The 17,899-nt window shown below is 53.0% G+C and overlaps 1 protein-coding gene across 2 annotated transcripts; it reads left to right on the top strand.

Moving 5' to 3' along the window:
* Positions 1–8,394: 8,394 nt before the first annotated feature.
* On the top strand, positions 8,395–17,899 carry CKM (creatine kinase, M-type). 2 transcript variants are annotated; one of them, XM_006738518.3, is made up of 8 exons: positions 8,395–8,521; positions 10,666–10,876; positions 11,766–11,920; positions 12,317–12,449; positions 15,125–15,296; positions 16,187–16,310; positions 16,665–16,854; positions 17,368–17,899. In XM_006738518.3, exons 2-8 carry the CDS (start codon positions 10,684–10,686, stop codon positions 17,544–17,546), a joined length of 1,146 nt encoding a protein of 381 aa, XP_006738581.1. In that variant the 5' UTR covers positions 8,395–8,521; positions 10,666–10,683; the 3' UTR covers positions 17,547–17,899. The 2 variants fall into 2 exon arrangements, with proteins under 2 accessions (XP_006738581.1, XP_006738582.1); XM_006738519.3 differs by having other exon boundaries at positions 8,418–8,521; positions 10,663–10,876.

Below are 17,899 nucleotides of genomic sequence, written 5' to 3'. Positions count from 1 at the left end.
GGATCAAGGCTGAAAGGAGACAGTGTTGACTAAGGTGACCATTTCTTTCGGCCGGTCCTGTGTCAAGCACTTTTGCGCAACACCAATGAGGGCTGGGGGTTCTGAGTTCTTACCCAGGGTGGGCCCTATGCCACGTCTTGTAAATTAACTCTGTGAATGTACACCAACCGGATAGGGTAGGTGCTATGATTATCTCCATTCCACAGGTGAAGGAGATGAGGCACAGAGAGCCAAGTGACTTGTCCAAGATCACACAGCCAAGGATTAGCAGAGCCCCTGAATCCATACAGCCACCCCCTGAGGTAGGCATTATTACTAGCCCCATCTAAAGATGAGGAAGCTGAGGCTCAGAGGAAGATCTGTTGCCCAAGACCACCACCAAGAAGGCACTCAACAAAACCCCCATCCTATCACTGAAGGCCTCAGTTTGCCATGTCAGGAAAATGGGTAGATGAGTTGGGGGATTTTTCTCTTCACCTCCTGGCCACAGTTTTTATTTATTTATTTTTATTTTTTTAAGATTTTATTTTTAAGTAATCTCTACACCCAATGTGGAGCTCAGACTTACAGCCCTGAGATCAAAAGTCGCACGCTCTACTGACTGAGACTCTATTGAGCTGGGTGCCCTTTTTGGCCATAGTTTTTAAAAAGCTCACCACTTTTTTTTGTTTTAAAGATTTTATTTATTTATTTGAGAGAGAGAGAGAGCACATGAGAGGGGGGAGGGTCAGAGGGAGAAGCAGACTCCCCGCTGAGCAGGGAGCCCGACGCGGGACCGATCCTGGGACTCCAGGATCATGACCTGAGCCGAAGGCAGTCACTTAACTAACTGAGCCACCCAGGCGCCCTCACCACTTTCTTTTTAATATAAAAAGTTAAGCACTGTTGGGGCACCTGGGTGGCTCAGTCAGTCGTTAAGCGTTTGCCTTCGGCTCAGGTCATGATCCCAGGGTCCTTGGATCGAGCCCCGCATCGGGCTCCCTGCTCCGCGGGAAGCCTGCTTCTCCCTCTCCCACTCCCCCTGCTTGTGTTCCCTCTCTCGCTGTGTCTCTCTCTGTCAAATAAATAAATGAAATCTTAAAAAAAAAGAAGAAGTTAAGCACTGTCAGAAATGATATTCACAGAGAACAAGAGACTATAGACTGAAAAGTAGGTCTTTGTCTTCCCTTGATCCCGAGACGCCCTTCCCAGAAGCAAACATGATTACTGGTTTCTAATATCCATCCAGAAATATTTCATGGATAAGAATTGTGTGTGTATGTATGAGCGTGAGTGCCCATTTCAGAAAAACACAAATAAAAAGAGCCTTACCTGTGGAGGTAGGCTGAATGATGGCCTTGACGTTGGGTGCAGTCATGTGACTTGCTTTGGCCAATGGCAAGAGCGACGGTCCTGCTGGGTCTGAGCTTGGACCTCCAGGGGCTGAGAGTGTTTCCTTTTGTGATTGACGCAGGCATGAGAAAGGCTTCCCTTGTGTGGCTGCCCCTCTTCGGCCCACACCCCACAATGTTCAAAGAGAAACTGAGGCATAATACACATTTTAAGAGTTTATTTGAGCAAAAATCAATTTGAATCGGGCAGCATCTAACCTAGCAGATGGAAAGGAGCTCCGAGGAGCAGTTTGAAATGAAAGACCTTTTAGGCAGAAGGGAGCAAGAACAAGGAATTTATGCCAAAGAGTGGGTTGATTATTGCAAGGTTACTTTTTCCTTTAGGGACTGGCAGGGGTCTATCAGGCAGATGACCTCACTCGTGCTGATCAGGTGATCCCTGACTGAGTGGTTTAAGATTCCATTTCTGGGAAAGCTGAAACTGTCTTAAGTCCTAGTTTGGTGACATGGGGCGTAGCATACGTGACTCCGTTTGGGGCCCCAGTGTCTTGTTTTTAACAGTATGGGGCAGAGCTTCCCAGCTGAGCCCAGTCCCTATCAGCCAACTCTCAGCCAACCCCACAACTGTTTTAAAGCTACTGCATATTGGGGTAGTGTGTTTCACGGCATTTTTGTGGCAAAAGATATATTTTTTTTCCCACAGCATACCTTGGTGCTATGGTCTGAAGGTATGTGTTCCCTTCAAATTCATATTTTGAAATCCTAACCCCTAAAGGTGATGGTATTAGTGTGTGGGTCCTTTAGGAGGTGATTAGGTCATAAGGGTGGAGCCCTCATGAATGGGATTAGTGCTCTTAGAAAAGAGACTCTGGGCACCTGGGTGGCTCACTCTGTTAAGTGTTCAACTTTTGGTTTCAGCTCAGGTCATGATCTCAGGGTCCTGAGATTGAGCCCTGAGTCAGGCTCCCCGCTCATTGGGGGGGGGGTTGTCATCTACTTTGGATTCTCTCCCTTCCCTCTCTCTCACTCTCAAGTAAAAATAAATAAATCTTAAAAAAAAAAAAAAAAGGAGGCTCCACAGAGCTCCCTGGTCCCTCCTCCCATGTGAGGGTACAAGAAGTCTGTGTTCTGGAAGAGAACCTTCACTTGACCAGGCTGGCACCCTGATCTTGGACTTCCAGCCTCCAGAACTATGAGCAAAAACCTTCTGTTGTTTATAAGCCATCCAGTCTGTATTATAGTAGTCCGAATAGACTACGACACTTGGCGATTGTTCTAAAGCAGTACCTATAGATTAGCTTTATTCCTAAAAAAATTTTTTATTTATTTGTTTGTTTATTTATTTAGAGTGTGAACAGGGGGAGGGGCAGAGAGAAAGGGAGAGAGAATCTCAGGAGACTTAGCGCTGAGTGCAGAGCCCTACGCGGGGCTCCATCCCATGACCCTGAGATCATGACCTGAGCCGAAATCAAGAGTTGGTCGCTCACTGGGGAGGGTATGTGTTGTAACGAGCACTGGGTATTACATAGGACTGATGAATCACAGACCTGTACCCCTGAAACCAATAATACATTATATGTTAATTGAATTTAAACTTAAAAAAAAAGTTGGACGCTTAACCAACTGAGCCACCCAGGTGCCCTAGCTTTATTCTTTTTAATAGCTGCATATTATTTCATTAGGTGATGTCTCATCTTTTATCCATGAATAGAAATATATATATATTTTTAGGAATCTCTATACCCAACATGGGGCTTGAAATCATGATCCCAAGATCAAGAATTGCATGCTCTACTGACTGAGCCAGCCAGGTGCCCCAATAAAAAAATTTTGTTAAAGCCATTCTTAAGACAAAGAAGAAATCATAACAGAAATCAGAAAATATTTAGAAATGACCAAAAATCAAACTATGTAACAAAACCTGCTAAAGAACAATTTATTGCTGCATGTGACAGCATGAACTAATCTCAACAGACAGAATGTTGAGCAAAAGAAATCCAACAAAAGAGAAGATATCCTGTATGATTGTATTTATATGAAGTTCAATAACAGGCAATGCTCAACTATGGTGTTAAAAGCCAGGATAGTGGTTCCACTGGAGAAGAGAGGGGAATGAGAGAGCTTTTTGGAGTGCTTGGTCTTGGTGGTGGTTACTCAGTTGTACAACTTCTACGTAGAAGTTCATTGATCTTAAGATTAGCGCACTTTGTGGCATACAAGTTATACCTCATTAAAGAGGTAAATTTAAGAGACTAATTTTTTTTTTAGAGAGAAAGAAAGAGTGCAGAGTGGACTGGGGAGGGGCAGAGGGAGAGGGAGAGAATCTTAAGCAGGCTCCACACCCAGCGCAGAGCCCAATGTGGGGCTCGATCTCACAACCCTGAGATCATGAGCTGAGCCAAAACCAAGAATCTGATGCTAACCGACTGAGCCACCTAGGTGCCCCCAAGAGACTAAAATGTTAAGAAATGTGACCATCCACACATTCCAAATATAACATTTTCAAAATAAAGGATAAATTTGAAATAATTGAATGCAAAAACTAACATTGAAACCAAAAACTAACATTAAGAGATTAAGATGCAGCTAAAGCAACACCTAGAGGAAAATGTATAGCTATGTTGAGAAAGATCGATTTGGAGGGCCTGGAGTGGGGCTGGAGGGGAGTCATGAAAGACCATCTTATTTGCCTGTCTTCCCACCACCGCCGCCACCACTGGGGGCCTGACATCCAGTTAATTACAGGGCTGCAATGGGCTTGCTCTCGGGGAAAAAGAAGGAGTGGACAGGTCCTTAACTCTCTGGCTCTCTGGTTCTCCAGTTCTGGGGCTGGCTTTGATTTATAACTTGTCTTCCCTGAACCAGTTGGTACCATGGGCTGCCAGGATTGGGAGAGGAATTTTGGGGTTGGGGGAGGAGAGCATTCTGGGGTGATGGGCCATGGGGGTGGAGCGCTGCCTCCCAGAGTCTCTCCTGGAGGGGGCAGCCTCATCCCTAGGGGAGAGTCAGGGACAGGGGAGGTGGTGGATAAAAGGGAGGGTTTGGGAGCAGGGTTGCTCTATAACACACCAGGGCTTGGGGGTGAAAGGAAAAGAGTACAGACTCTGAAATTCTAGAATACTGGTTGTCGCCTTGGGCAACTCCTTGCCTTTTTGAGCCTCAGCATCCATCTTCTGTAAAATGGGGCTTCAGCATGAAGAGGTGGGATCGGGGAGGGATAAGGAATACAAACTCAGGGACTAACTATGTGGTTCCATCTGATTTTGTTATTTCCCAGCTGGGTGACTTTGGGCAAGTGACTTGATCTCTCTGGGCTTCACTTTTCTGATGTGTAAAATTTGCAGTACCCACCTCATAGGACTGCCGGGGAACTAAACTGTTAAATACACATAAAGTGGGGTGCCTGGGTGGCTCAGATGGTTAAGCGTCTGCCTTCGGCTCAGGTCATGATCCCAGCATCCTGGGATGGAGTCCCGCATCGGGCTCCCTGCTCCTTGGGAGCCTGCTTCTCCCTCTGCCTCTCTCTCTGTCTCTCATGAATAAATAAATAAATAAAATCTTTAAAAAAAAAAAAAAACAACAACACATAAAGTGCTTGGGCCCTGAAGCCAGATGGCTGAGGAGATGAAGGGCGCGTAGGGAAGTAGGTACAAATTATCAGGGCCTGAAGACCCACCTGGAAAGGGACTCTGGGATGACAGTATGACTTTGCTGAGAGGCCTGTAAATTGTCTTCACCAAAGCCTGAACCCACTCTTGGCAGCCCTGTGCCAGTTTGATTCCCAGCTCATCCCTCCCCCACTGCGTGACCTTAGGCAAGTCATTTTACCTTTCTGAGCTTTATTGTTGGCAGTGTTCAATGAGTTAATATATGTAAAGCACTTAGCATCGTACTTGACATATGGGAGTGCTCCATAATACTTAACAATTAGGGTGGGGACTGTGGAGTGGCCCCTCAACATCCATGCTAACCTCTTTCTGGCATGTCCAATTGTCCAAAGGGAGCATGGTTCTGGGGGGCGAGAGATGTTCCTGGTGGCCTAGCCCAGAGCGTGCCACCTTTCAATGATTTTGGAAGCACCTAATATCTGGTAGTAAGGCCCTTTTGCATAAGCTGGGTAGAGTGGTTTCCAATTGACTGATAAGGCTACTATTATTTCCTTAGTCAACAAATACTCATTTATCCTGAGGGCACTGGGGAGCCATGGCAGGTTCTAGCAGGAGTGGTCAGAAGGTAGGGAGTAGGTAGGAGGGGACAGACTGAGGCAGACCAGGGAGGAGGCTAGGGCAGAAGGGAATGTGGAGGAGCTCTTGAGCTAGGGTAGGAGGAGGGATGGACAGGTCTTGGAGACTGATGGCTTTGGAGGGTTGGGGGTTGGGATGAAGATACACCATGGGGGTCTTGGCTCCCCCCCAGGCCAACTGTTTCTATGAGACTCAAAGATAAAGGAGTAGAGCTCAGGATGCAAGGTCCTGCTGGAGTGTTTGGGCCCCTCAGCCCAAGTCACATGACTGGAATATTGCTGCAAAGGATTCTGGGAAACTGAGTTTCTCACCTTTTTGGCTTCTGTAAAGGAGGCTGTCATAGGGTGGGAAACCCCCAAACACAGAAAGTGCTTCCTATGCTCTATGGCCAAAAGGAATGTCAAATGTCCCCATGAGTGGTTACGAGGGCTCCAGGGGAGTGGGCTGGGCTGGATCCTGTCTCTCCCCTGCTCACAGCCCTCAGGGGCTCCCATCCATTTGCAGTGGGATGGAAACTCCTTCATGGTCCCTAGGGTTCTACAGGTCCGCTCCTATCCCTCATCTTCTTCCTCCCACTCTCCACTCTGCCCCATCTGCTCCAGCCTTCCAGCTTCTTCCCTGTCTCTCAGATTTGCCAAGCCACTCCCAGCTCAGGGCTTTGCACCTGCTATTTCCCTTCCAGATCCTCACATGGCTGGCTCTCACCTCTCCCTCAGGTCTCCACTCAGATTTCACTTCCCCTGAGAAGCCTGACCCGGCCTCCCCTGCTGTGCCACCACTCTGACCCCTTACCCTCTTGGATTTTCTGTCAAAGCCCTGTCGACCCCACCACGACAGCATATATTTACGTGTTTGTGCTCACTACCATGTCACCTCCATGAGACCAACGGTTTTGTTTTTTGCTGTGTCCCCCATAAGTGCTTAATAAAGAATTGTTAATTTCTTAATTAATTAATTAATTGGGGTGCCTGGGTGGCTCAATCAGTTAAGCCTCTGCCCTTGGCTCAGGTCATGATTCCCCGGTCCTGGGATGGAGCCCTGAGTCGGGTTCCCTGCCCAGTGAGGAGCCTGCTTCTCCCTCTCCTCCCCCTGCCCCTCCCCCTGCTTGTGCTCTCTCGCTCTCTCGCAAATAAATAAATAAAATCTTTTTTTAAAAAATAAAGAAATATTGGGGCGCCTGGGTGGCTCAGTTGGTTAAGCGACTGCCTTTGGCTCAGGTCATGATCTCAGGATCCTGGGATGGAGCCCCGCATCGGGCTCCCTGCTCGGCGGGAAGCCTGCTTCTCCCTCTCCCACTCCCCCTGCTTGTGTTCCCTCTCTCGCTGTCTCTCTCTCTGTCAAATAAATAAATTAAAAAAAAAATCTTAAAAAAAAATAAAAACAAAGAATTGTTGAAATGATACATGCCTCTCTCTTCCAGTCCCATTCCTTTTAGTTCTCTGAGCCTCAGTTTCCCTAGCCACAAAGGAGAACTTTGCCACTCTGACCTTGGTGGGAAGGGACAGTGGGTGGAGAGATCAGGGGCTGGGCCCCAAGGAGAAATTTTCTAAGCACCTCTTCCCCACCAGGAATCCGGGGAAAGGCAGGGAGGGCCCCCTTTCCCTAGATCAGACCCCTCCTGCCTGAGAAGAAATGGGGAAATGCGGGAGACCCGGGAGGAGGGAGGAACCCCGGAGGGAAAAGGCCGGTCTCCTCTTGGTTGTAATCCTGGGCGCTCCCCGGGCTCCTCCTGCTCCCTGGCCTCGCCCGGCTTGCCCTGCAATCTCGGCGCCTCCCAGGCAGAGGAAACGGCTTCGTCTAGCCGTCGCCGCGTGCACGGAGTGCCCTCCTCAGCCCTTGAGGTCCCGGTCCCCGTGGAGAGCTCCTGCTGCGCCAGGATCTGGAGGTGCGCGAGTCGGGCGGGCGCTCTGCCCTGATCCGAGCGGCCGCCCAGCCCCCTTCCCCTGCGGGCGGCCTCCCGGGACGCCGGCTGCCCTTGTAAGGAGGCGAAGCCGGAGACACCCGACACGCCTGGTTATAATTAACCCGGACACGTGGCCACCCCGCCCCCCAACACCTGTCCCTGCCTCCGCCCACCCGCCCCAGCCCCAGCCCCAGCACCTCGGGTCTAGGTCTTCGAAAAGGCGACAGCGAAGCGCCCTCTAAAAATAAGCTCCCTTCCAGGATGAGTCCCTCCCCGTCCCCTCCGCCGGGGAAATCTCCCAGCGTCTGCCCGGGGCGGACTGGAGTGGGGAGGGCGACGGCCGCCTCCAGCGCCGGCCTTGGTTTGAATCTTCTCGGCTCCGGCGACCCTCCGTTTCCCTCCCACTCACTCCCAAGCAGGAAAGTGCGTCCAAGCGCGGGCTTCTGGGGTCAGGCTGTTCTGCGTTCAGTCCTGGGCTTTGGCCAAGCGCTCCCCATAGTTGGGTGACAAGGGGCGAGTCTCTGGGATCCCAGAGACTTGGCCCTCTTGGGACTATTGCCAAGGTTTCCCCAGGGGCGGGGCTCAGGACCCGATGGTTTATCCAGGTCAAGGCTACTGGGGGCTGAGGAGAGGCCTGGCCACCCGAGGGGCTGGTGGCCTAGTGGCGTGGCTTCTGCGTGCCTGGGACGTCCCCTGCCAGGGTCTCGTGTCCTGGGCGGGGCGCCAGCTGTCCCTGCCAGCCCGACTCAGCACTCGGTGGGGGAATCAGCTGGACGGGGGAGGGAGGCTGGGCTCAGCCCCTGGGGCAGCCCATACAAGGCCATGGGGTTGGGCGCGAGGCATGCCTGGGTTCAGGGTGGGCATGGTGCCCAGGCAGCGAGGTGAGAGGCTCAGCTGCCCTCCAGCTCCCTTCCCTGGGGGCAGCCCCTCCCAGCCAGTAACACAGCCCGGCCCCCCTATATAAGGCCGGGGCTGCGGGCCCTTCCTTTGGGTCAGTGTCGCCTCCGGGATAGAGACAGCCCCTTTCCGCACAGCCCAGCCAGGTACTGCTGGGGTGGGGGTCAGGGTGGGGTCCAGACTGGGGGCCCCCATGGCGCCAGCAGCGCATCCGGTCTCGGGAGTCTGCCCCATATCCTCCTGCACGCAGGGGGGTCAGTGTGTGGGAAGGTTGGCCCCGCGTCTGGGAGTCCCCGCCACCTGTGAGACCCCCCTCCCGCCACCTCGCACAGGGTCTGGGCAACAGCCTCATGGGGAGGGATCTTGGAGACAAAAGGAGACTTGGCAGCTGCCAAGGGGCTACAGGCTGGGTCCGTGTTCATGATGGTTTGTCCCCAGCCCTGGGCGCCCGGAGCCGTGGGCGGTGTCTGTCTGTCCTCTGTCTGTGCGGTCATTGCATTTGCGGGGTCATTGCATTTGCAATTCTGTGGGTCCCCAGTTGTGTCCCACACAACGGTGTGACCTTGTGTCTGACTTTCTGTGGCACCTGCTTGGGTGCCTGTGTCCTGCGTGCGTCCCTGGGCTTGGAGGCATGTGTGTGACTCTATCCACGGTGTGATCTGGGGGGTTATTGGTGATGTGTGTGTGTGTGTGTGGCTCTGGGGCTCCCCCACCTTGCCTCAGCCCCCTCTGCTAAAAGTGTCCCTTGCAGGGTGGGGGTGGGGCACCCTGAAGGGGGGTTTCTGGGCTGCAAGCCCTTGAACCCCCGAGGCCTGGATGCGTGTCCTCCTGGCCACCCTGGCCCACCTGTCTCCAGCCTGCTGACTTGCTGCAAATGGAGCCCCAGGAATGTGGAGGGGTGTGGGGGGGCAGCAGCTGGGGAGGGGAGGAGGAGTCAGCCAGACTCTATAAATAATCCCCAACCCTGGATAGTAGCTCCAACGATCTTTCATGAATCCCATCGCCCCTGGCCTGATGCTTCAGCCTTCGGCTCACCCTGGTCCCAATTTCCTTCCCACCGTTCTACCTGCTTCCTGTTGCTGGAGCTGCCAGTGAGCTCCCGCTCCTACCACCACCACCACTGAAGCGTCCCTCTTCCTTCCTGGGTCTTATGAGTAAAAGTAATAATAGCCTCCAGATAGCAGGCCCCGACTCCGCGTGAGGACGTGTGCCCAGCCGGCCACGCGCCTCAGCCAGAAGAATCCTCTTGGCAAACTCCTGGGCCAGGCTCAGTTTCCAGGTGACAGAGGCTCAGAGAGGCTGAGCACCTGGCTTGGGGTCACAGAGCAGGGGAATGGCACAGGCGGGATTGGAACTCAGCTCTGATGACTGGCTGGACTTTTCTTTTCAACTGAGCCTTGCCAGAGAGTTGTCAGCAAACAGAGAGGACAGCCACCCAGGCTTCCCTTCTGCCCTGCTCCTCATCCCTTGACTGAGCACCCAAGAACCTTCGTGGAGAGAATGTCCCTTCTCTGCTCAGATACTCGTTCTCAGCAATACCCTCCACCTTCTCCCCTGCTCCTCACACAGCCCTTTAAAATAATAGCAACGGTAATTACAATAATAGCTAAGCAAAATAATGCTTACTGTGTGCCAGGAGCATTCCAAGTGCCTAACGTATAGGAACTCCTTTAAGCTCCCTGAGATGAGGGCTATTATGACCCTCATTGTACACATGAGTAATCTGAGGCACAGAGAGGTTAAGCCAGGTGCCCAAGGTCACACAGCTATTGTACAGACGGAGCTGGAATTTAAACCCAGGCTGATTCCAGAACCTACACTCTTTTTTTTTTTTTTTTTAAAGATTTTTAGTTATCATAGAGAGGGAACACAAGCAGGGGGAGTGGGAGAGGGAGAAGCAGGCTTCCCGGTGAGCAGGGAATCATGACCTGAGCCGAAGGCAGACGCTTAATGAATGAGCCACCCAGGCGCCCAGAACCTACACTCTTATCCATGCCAATATTACTGCCCTGTCCCAAAGGCTCCCCCCTTCATCTTCCAGCTGGAGAAACAGTCCCTAGCAAGGTTACTAGTCTGGGGTCACCTGTCAGGGTGTGGCAGAGCTGGGATCTTAACCAGAGTCCTGATGGCCTCCTGTCAAGACACAGGGGCTCAGAGACGGGACCCTTCTTGTTCCAAGTCACACAGCACATGAGTGAGGCCTGTCTGACCCCAAAGCCTTGCTCTGTTCCCTTGCTGGCCTCTGCTGGATGTGAGATAACCTGCCCCACCCCCACTCCCTGCCCAGCAGGCCCCGCACACTGCCACCATGCCATTCGGTAACACCCACAACAAGTTCAAGCTGAACTACAAGCCTGAGGAGGAGTACCCTGACCTCAGCAAGCACAACAACCACATGGCCAAGGTGCTGACCCCTGAGCTCTACAAGAAGCTTCGGGACAAGGAGACTCCATCTGGCTTCACCCTGGACGATGTCATCCAGACAGGTGTGGACAACCCAGGTAAGCCTCCTTGGTGGAGCATGGACAGGGTCTCGGGGCAGGGCGGGGCTCTGGAAGCTGCCTGCCACGCCTCGATCCCACCTCTCCGGGCCTCAGTTTTCCCATCTGGAAGATGGGGGCCATACCCAAGGGACTGTTGTGAGAAAAAAATGAGGCTACATGTGTGAAGGGCTTGGGACAGGACCCGGCGCGTGGCAAACCACTCACAAATGCACACAAGTAAAATGTGGGGAAATCGCTCAATCGCCCCGGGGCCTCAGGTTCCACATCTGAAAAATGGGCACCCATGTGGTGAAAACAAAGGAGTCAGCGCACACACAGCACTTGGAGCAGCCTCTGGGACAAAGTGTGCACTCGGGGTCTGGCGGGGGATGTTCTTTCTCCAAGGACACCAGAGCCCCGAGAACGGATCCTAGCCTCCAACTCATTGTGTGGTTGAGGAGGGGCCCCCCTCACTCTGGGCCTCTGGTTCCCCATTTGGGAATACGAAGGTCTTTCAAGTCTCTTATTATCTGTGGGAGCCAATAGTCTAATACGTTTCTGAAAACTTTTTGGTGAAGGAAGAGTCTGTGATCTGGGGATTCTGAAGTGGTAATATTTTTAGTACCTTGTAGCTGGCCTCCCGAGACTCCTTCTCCTTTGCCCTGCCCCCAGCGCCTTTCCCTCAGCCCAGATGCCATCTCGATCTCTTCCAGCCTTCCCTCTCCATCCCCACCAACCCCCAGCCTCTGCAGTTCTGACCCAGAGGTCTTGAATGACCCCCTGCCCACGCACACACATACACACACACACACGTGTGTGCATGCGCACATACAATCTACACTGGACCCAGGAGCCCGGGCCTTCCCTGCTGGGGACAAGCACCTCTGACCTCACCCCGAACCCCCAGGTCACCCCTTCATCATGACCGTGGGCTGTGTGGCTGGTGATGAGGAGTCCTACCAGGTGTTCAAGGATCTCTTTGACCCCATCATCCAGGACCGGCACGGGGGTTACAAACCCACCGACAAGCACAAGACGGACCTCAACCATGAGAACCTCAAGGTCAGCTGCCCCCAGGCCAGGGGAGGGACAGGGGAGAGAGGGAGGGCGGAGGTGGGAAGGAGCATTCAGAGAGACACAGAGACAGAGGGAAAGAGGCACAGAGAGGCACAGAAGACAGGGAGACCGAGGACAGAGCGGGGAGTCAGATGGGAGGAGGGACAGGGAGGGAGATGAAACAGGAAGCGGGGACAAAGATGGGGAAAGACATATATGGACGAAAAAAAAGAGAGACAGATGAATGGCTGGGAGAAAGATGGAGGGAGAGACAGAGAAGGAAGAGGCAGAGCCAGGGTGGCGGTGGGAAGAAGCCAGTGGACAAAGAGGAACCAAAGGAAGTGGCAGAGAGTCAGAACCGGAAGCATGCCCAGCCCTGACCCCCCCACTCCTGCCCTCCAGGGTGGAGACGACCTGGACCCCAACTATGTGCTCAGCAGCCGTGTCCGCACGGGCCGCAGCATCAAGGGCTACACACTGCCCCCCCACTGTTCCCGGGGTGAGCGCCGGGCAGTGGAGAAACTCTCCGTGGAAGGTGAGAATGCCCACCCTTGGGGCCACCCAGCTCTGGCTCAGCTCCTTCATGGAAAGAGCTTGGTAAATAAAGCAAGGGTGCTTGGTGCCCGGTGGGAGTCAGGGGGCGCTGTCAAGGCACCCTGAGCAGATCCTTGCAGACCCTCAACTGTACCAGTGTCCTGACCTCCATCCATCCATCCAGTCAGCCAGTCAGCCAGCCAGCCGGCCAGGCAGCAAACATTGACTATTGTTATGGTCCTGAGTAGGGAGCTGGGGCTCCCATGATGAATAAGATGGACAAGGTCACTGCTCTCACAGAGCTGTCAGCCTGGTGGGGAGATAAGAGGAAACACAGAAACCAACAAAAGAATGATTAATTCCAACATGCCATGTAGCCAAGAAATAAGGGTGCATCACGGCATGACTGGGGGGAGCTCTCTTAGAAAGGAGGGGTTGAGACCCAGTTGACAAGAAGGAGCCTGAAGAATTCCAGGCAGGTGGAGTGGCAAGTGCAAAGGCCCTGAGGTGGGAAAGTGTGTTGGAGGAACAGCAAGGAGACCAGCGTGGCTGGAGCTGAGTGGACCAGGGGAGGAGATGTGGTCAGAGGAATATGGGTGGCCAGGTTGTGCAGAGCCCTGTGGGCCGTCCGGAGGGCTCTGGCTTTGACTCTGAGGGAGATGGAAGCCTTGGGAAGATGGTGAGCAGAGTAAGTCCACAGGACTTACATGGAGTTCTCTGGCCATTGAGTGGGAGTGAACAGACTGTGGGCAGAAGTAGGAACAGAGGGACCGTAAGGGGGCAACCACAGTGGTCCAGGCTCCGGGGTGAAGGATAGGCAGTGGGATGTAGAGAAAAAGCGGGTATGTTTGGGAGGTAGACTCATCAAGGCTCCCAAGCATGTTGTTCTAGTAAATGTTTAACAACCAGCTCTCAAAAAAAAAAGCCCCAATTTGCAGCAACTGCCAGTTTCCATGGTGTAAATTCTCCCACCATGACTATTTTTAAGCTATGAACATGATGTCATAGAGAGATGGGAAAAGATGCACAGTAACACATCGTTACATAGTATTCCCATCATCAGATAGAGATGAAAAAGCTTGAAGAACATAGATAATAAAGATGTAGTAAAATAATTAGGAAGTGATCATTTTGAATATTTACTACCTGTGGGGTTTTTTTTTTTACTTCATTTTTTTATTTTTTAATTTTTTTTAGTGAGAGAGTGAGGAAGGGCAGAGGGAGAGAGAGAATCTTAAGCAGGGTCCACACCCAGCGCAGAGCCTGACGTGGGGCCCAGTCTCACAACCCTGAGATCATAACCTGAGCTGAAACTAAGAGTCAGATGCTTAACTGACAGAGCCACCCAGGTGCCCCTTATTACCTGTGTTTTAAATATAATTTATTTAATTGGAAGTTTACATAAATTATTATTATTATTTTTTGACTAGGCTCCACACCCAACATGGGGCTTAAACTCATGACCCTGACATCAAGAGTCACATGTTCTACTGACTGAGGCAGCCAGGGGCCCCTAGATAAATTAATTTTTTTAAAGGTTTTATTTATTTATTTATTTATTCATCTGAGACACAGAGATAGAGAGAGAGAGAAAGAGAGAGAGAGAGCATGAACAGGGAGAGAGGCAGAGGGAGAGGGAGAAGCAGGCTCCCCGCTGAGCCAGGAGCCCGATGTGGGCCTCCATCCCAGGACCCCGGAACCATGACCTGAGCTGAAGGCAGACGCTTAACCATCTGAGCCACCCAGGCGCCCCAAGGTTTTATTTATTTATTTGAGACAGAGAATGAGATAAAGAGAGAGCATGAGAGGGGGAGGGTCAGAGGGAGAAGCAGACTCCCCGCTGAGCAGGGAGCCCGATGCGGGACTCGATCCCGGGACTCCAGGATTATGACCTGAGTCAAAGGCAGTCGCTTAACCAACTGAGCCACCCAGGAGCCCTAGATAAATTATTTTTAACAATATAATACAGTATAACACAGTGCCTTCGGCTCAGGTCGTGATCCCAGGGTCCTGGGATCGAGCCCGGCATCGGGCTCCCTGCTCAGCGGGAAGCCTGCTTCTCCCTCTCCCGCTCCCCCTGCTTGTGTTCCCTCTCTCGCGGTGTCTCTCTCCATCAAATAAATAAATAAAATCTTAAAAAAACAAACAACCATATAATACAGTATACATATAACATTATATAGTACACTATATTAAAATGTATAACATGCATAGACATACATACATACATATTATAGATATTATGCACATATACAAATATATACATAATATACATTTATTCTCCCTATGAATATATACAAATCCTATATATGCTATTTTATAATAATTTTTACTGATGGCTCCCCAAATTCCTAACATGTTGGCTGTCTGTCTTGTTGGCCCGCCGGAGGGGCTCCAGCACACTGTGGCTCACAGGGGGCTGGCGCGTGAAGGTCCCGGAACGGGAGAGTCCGTGCCTCCTGGCTGCGCACATGGCCTGGCCGTTCAGGCAGGGGAGGAGCCTGCTTTGGGGAGAGGGCGCGAATTTGGGTTTCGCCCTAGTGTTCAGGCACCATTAGCACACCCACAGGACCAAGCCCCAGGCTCTTTAGGGGCGGCAGTTTGGGGGTCCCCAGGACGCCGCGCCCAGGGTGCGGTGGGGCAGGCTGCTGACTGCTCCCTTGTGTGACCCCTCAGCCCTCAACAGCCTGACCGGCGAGTTCAAGGGGAAGTACTACCCTCTGAAGAGCATGACGGAACAGGAACAGCAGCAGCTCATCGACGATCACTTCCTGTTCGACAAGCCCGTGTCCCCGCTGCTGCTGGCCTCAGGCATGGCCCGCGACTGGCCCGACGCCCGGGGCATCTGGTGAGGTCCCCTCCCCCAGCCCCTGCCAGTCCCCCTTCCCCCGGCCTTCCATTACCCTCCCCATCCCTCTACCAAAGCCAACACCATAAAAACGATGTTTCCAGGTGCCCCTGAAAAATGACCTTGCCTTCCGCCCCCCGTGTGACCTTGGGCACATTGTTTAACGTTTCTCTGCCCTGGTTTCCCCATCTGTAAAATGGAGAGCACAGTAATTGAGAACGGTGCCTGGGATATAGTAAGTGCCCGACATCTCGGCTATTAGTTTTATCTTTTATCGTTGCTAGTTAGGTTTCTATGAACCTTTGAATCCCCGACCGTGAGAGTCAAGGATTTTCAAAGGTTTTGGAAATAGGTTTCAGACGATTTGGAGAGCGTGAGTTCTAAGATATACAGATGGGATGAATCTAAGGTTCCAAGATTTTGAGTGTTTTTAGGTTCTCGGATGCCACTAATTCCAGGTTCTGTGATTCCGTGGTCTCAGACATTTCCAGATTGGAAATGTTTTGTGGTTCTAAGACTCTGTTTCTGAGACGTCACAAGGTGAAGGCAAGGTTGGTCCTGAGACCAGATGTAGGACTTCCAAGATTTATCAATTCTGATTCCCGGCTACTGTTCTTCAAAGATTCTGAGAGTCTAAGGGTCTGTCATTTAATGCTGTTCAAAGACTGAAGACCCTAAAAACCCTGGATCTTAAGATTGGCGACTTCTCAGATCCTGTGACGTTAGGGTCTACGGGGGTAAAGCTTCTGCGATTTTGAGGAGCTCGTGCCATCACCTCGAACTCCTCAGGCCCGCTGCCCCCTAGCGGTGGCTGTGTTGTCGAGAGGCCGGGAAAGGGGTTGCCACGCGGAGCTGATGATGCCTTGGCCTCTTCCTGCGCCCCACTCTAGGCACAATGACAACAAGAGCTTCCTGGTGTGGGTGAACGAGGAGGACCACCTCCGAGTCATCTCCATGGAGAAGGGGGGCAACATGAAGGAGGTTTTCCGCCGCTTCTGCGTGGGGCTGCAGAAGGTGGGTAGCCTGCCCCTCGCGGCGGACCTGGGACTCCCCGTGCACGCCGCACCCGCTTTCCAAGGCCCCGCCCCGCGGGGAACCCGGCTCCACCCTATGCCCAAGCCCCGCCCCTAAGAGCCCGCCTCCCAAGCGTCCTCCAGCCCAGCCCCCGCAGCGTCAGGCTCCCCCTGGGTGCTCCGGCCCCTCCCTTCAGAAGCTCAGCCCTCGCGCGGTTTTCCAACCCCGCCGTCTCGGAATCCCCCCCCCCCAACCCACGTCCTCACACCGTCTTCCTCCCAACCCCGTCCCGGTTGCGGGTGCATTTGGGGGCGCCCGCTGGCGCTGACCCCAGGTCCTGTCCCCTTACCTCAGATTGAGGAGCTCTTCAAGAAAGCCGGCCACCCCTTCATGTGGAACGAGCACCTGGGCTACGTGCTCACCTGCCCGTCCAACCTGGGCACCGGGCTGCGTGGAGGCGTGCATGTCAAGCTGGCGCACCTGAGCAAGCACCCCAAGTTCGAGGAGATCCTCACCCGCCTGCGCCTGCAGAAGCGGGGCACAGGTGTAGCTCCGCATCCGCGCACCGCGGCGTCGGGGGCGGGCCCTTTGCGGAAGGGGAGGTGGAGCATCCACGCGAGCTCTGGGGTGGACAAGGGCTACCCCTCTGTGAGCCTCAGTTTCTTCCTCTGCAAATGGGCGTCGGCACGCTTTATCTCACAGGAATCGATAGGATGTCATGGCTATCTGATATACATTGTGTATGTCCCCTGCCCCCTAGGGACCTCGGCTTCCCATCTGTAAAGGAGAGGATGGTCAGGGTTCGACCGCAGGCAGCCTGGCTCCGGGGCTCACTCTTGCCCACTATGCTATATTTTCATGTTGGATGGTTGAGGGGTGAGGTATCTAAATTAGCCGGAGACGTGAGCCCGTGAATAGACATTTAGGAGACTCTGAATGCACGTAACCTGTTACGCAGTAGGCACCCAGTTCGTGCGGCCGTCTCCGTTGGCACGGGGCAGCATCCTGGGCCCCGTTCCTGAACCTCTGCTCCCTCCTTATGCTCCTGCTCCTTCAGGTGGTGTGGACACAGCTGCTGTGGGCTCAGTGTTCGACGTATCCAACGCCGATCGGCTGGGCTCGTCCGAAGTAGAGCAGGTGCAGCTGGTGGTGGACGGTGTGAAGCTCATGGTGGAGATGGAGAAGAAGCTGGAAAAGGGCCAGTCCATCGACGACATGATCCCCGCCCAGAAATAGGCGTCCAGCCCGCTCGCCGCCGACTGCTGGAGCCCCAGCTAAGGGGAGGACTCGGCCCGTCGGGGGCCCGCCCCTTGACCCCCCCCCCCCCCCCCGAGCTCCACCTGTAACGGGTTCGGCCACCTGGGGGCCCTATCCACCCATCTCGGAATTCGATTTCCAACCAGAGTTCCAACAAATGCGCTTCAGCCTCTGAGTTCTGGCCAATGAAGAACCTCCTCACACCTTCCTCTCCTTTTCCCAGAGCTCTGCCCACCACCAGGAGCTCTGGCTAATGGAGAGCGCTCCAACACGTCCGGAGCTCCTGCTTTTTCTACACCCAAAGCAACAAATAAAAGCAACGGCGGCCCTAA

The sequence above is a fragment of the Leptonychotes weddellii genome, chromosome 16 (assembly GCF_054177405.1).
Source record: "Leptonychotes weddellii isolate Sample4059 chromosome 16, ASM5417740v2, whole genome shotgun sequence".
Lineage (NCBI taxonomy): Eukaryota > Metazoa > Chordata > Mammalia > Carnivora > Phocidae > Leptonychotes > Leptonychotes weddellii.
Note: the sequence above shows the minus strand (reverse complement) of the source record. Positions and strands in the feature narration are given on the sequence as shown.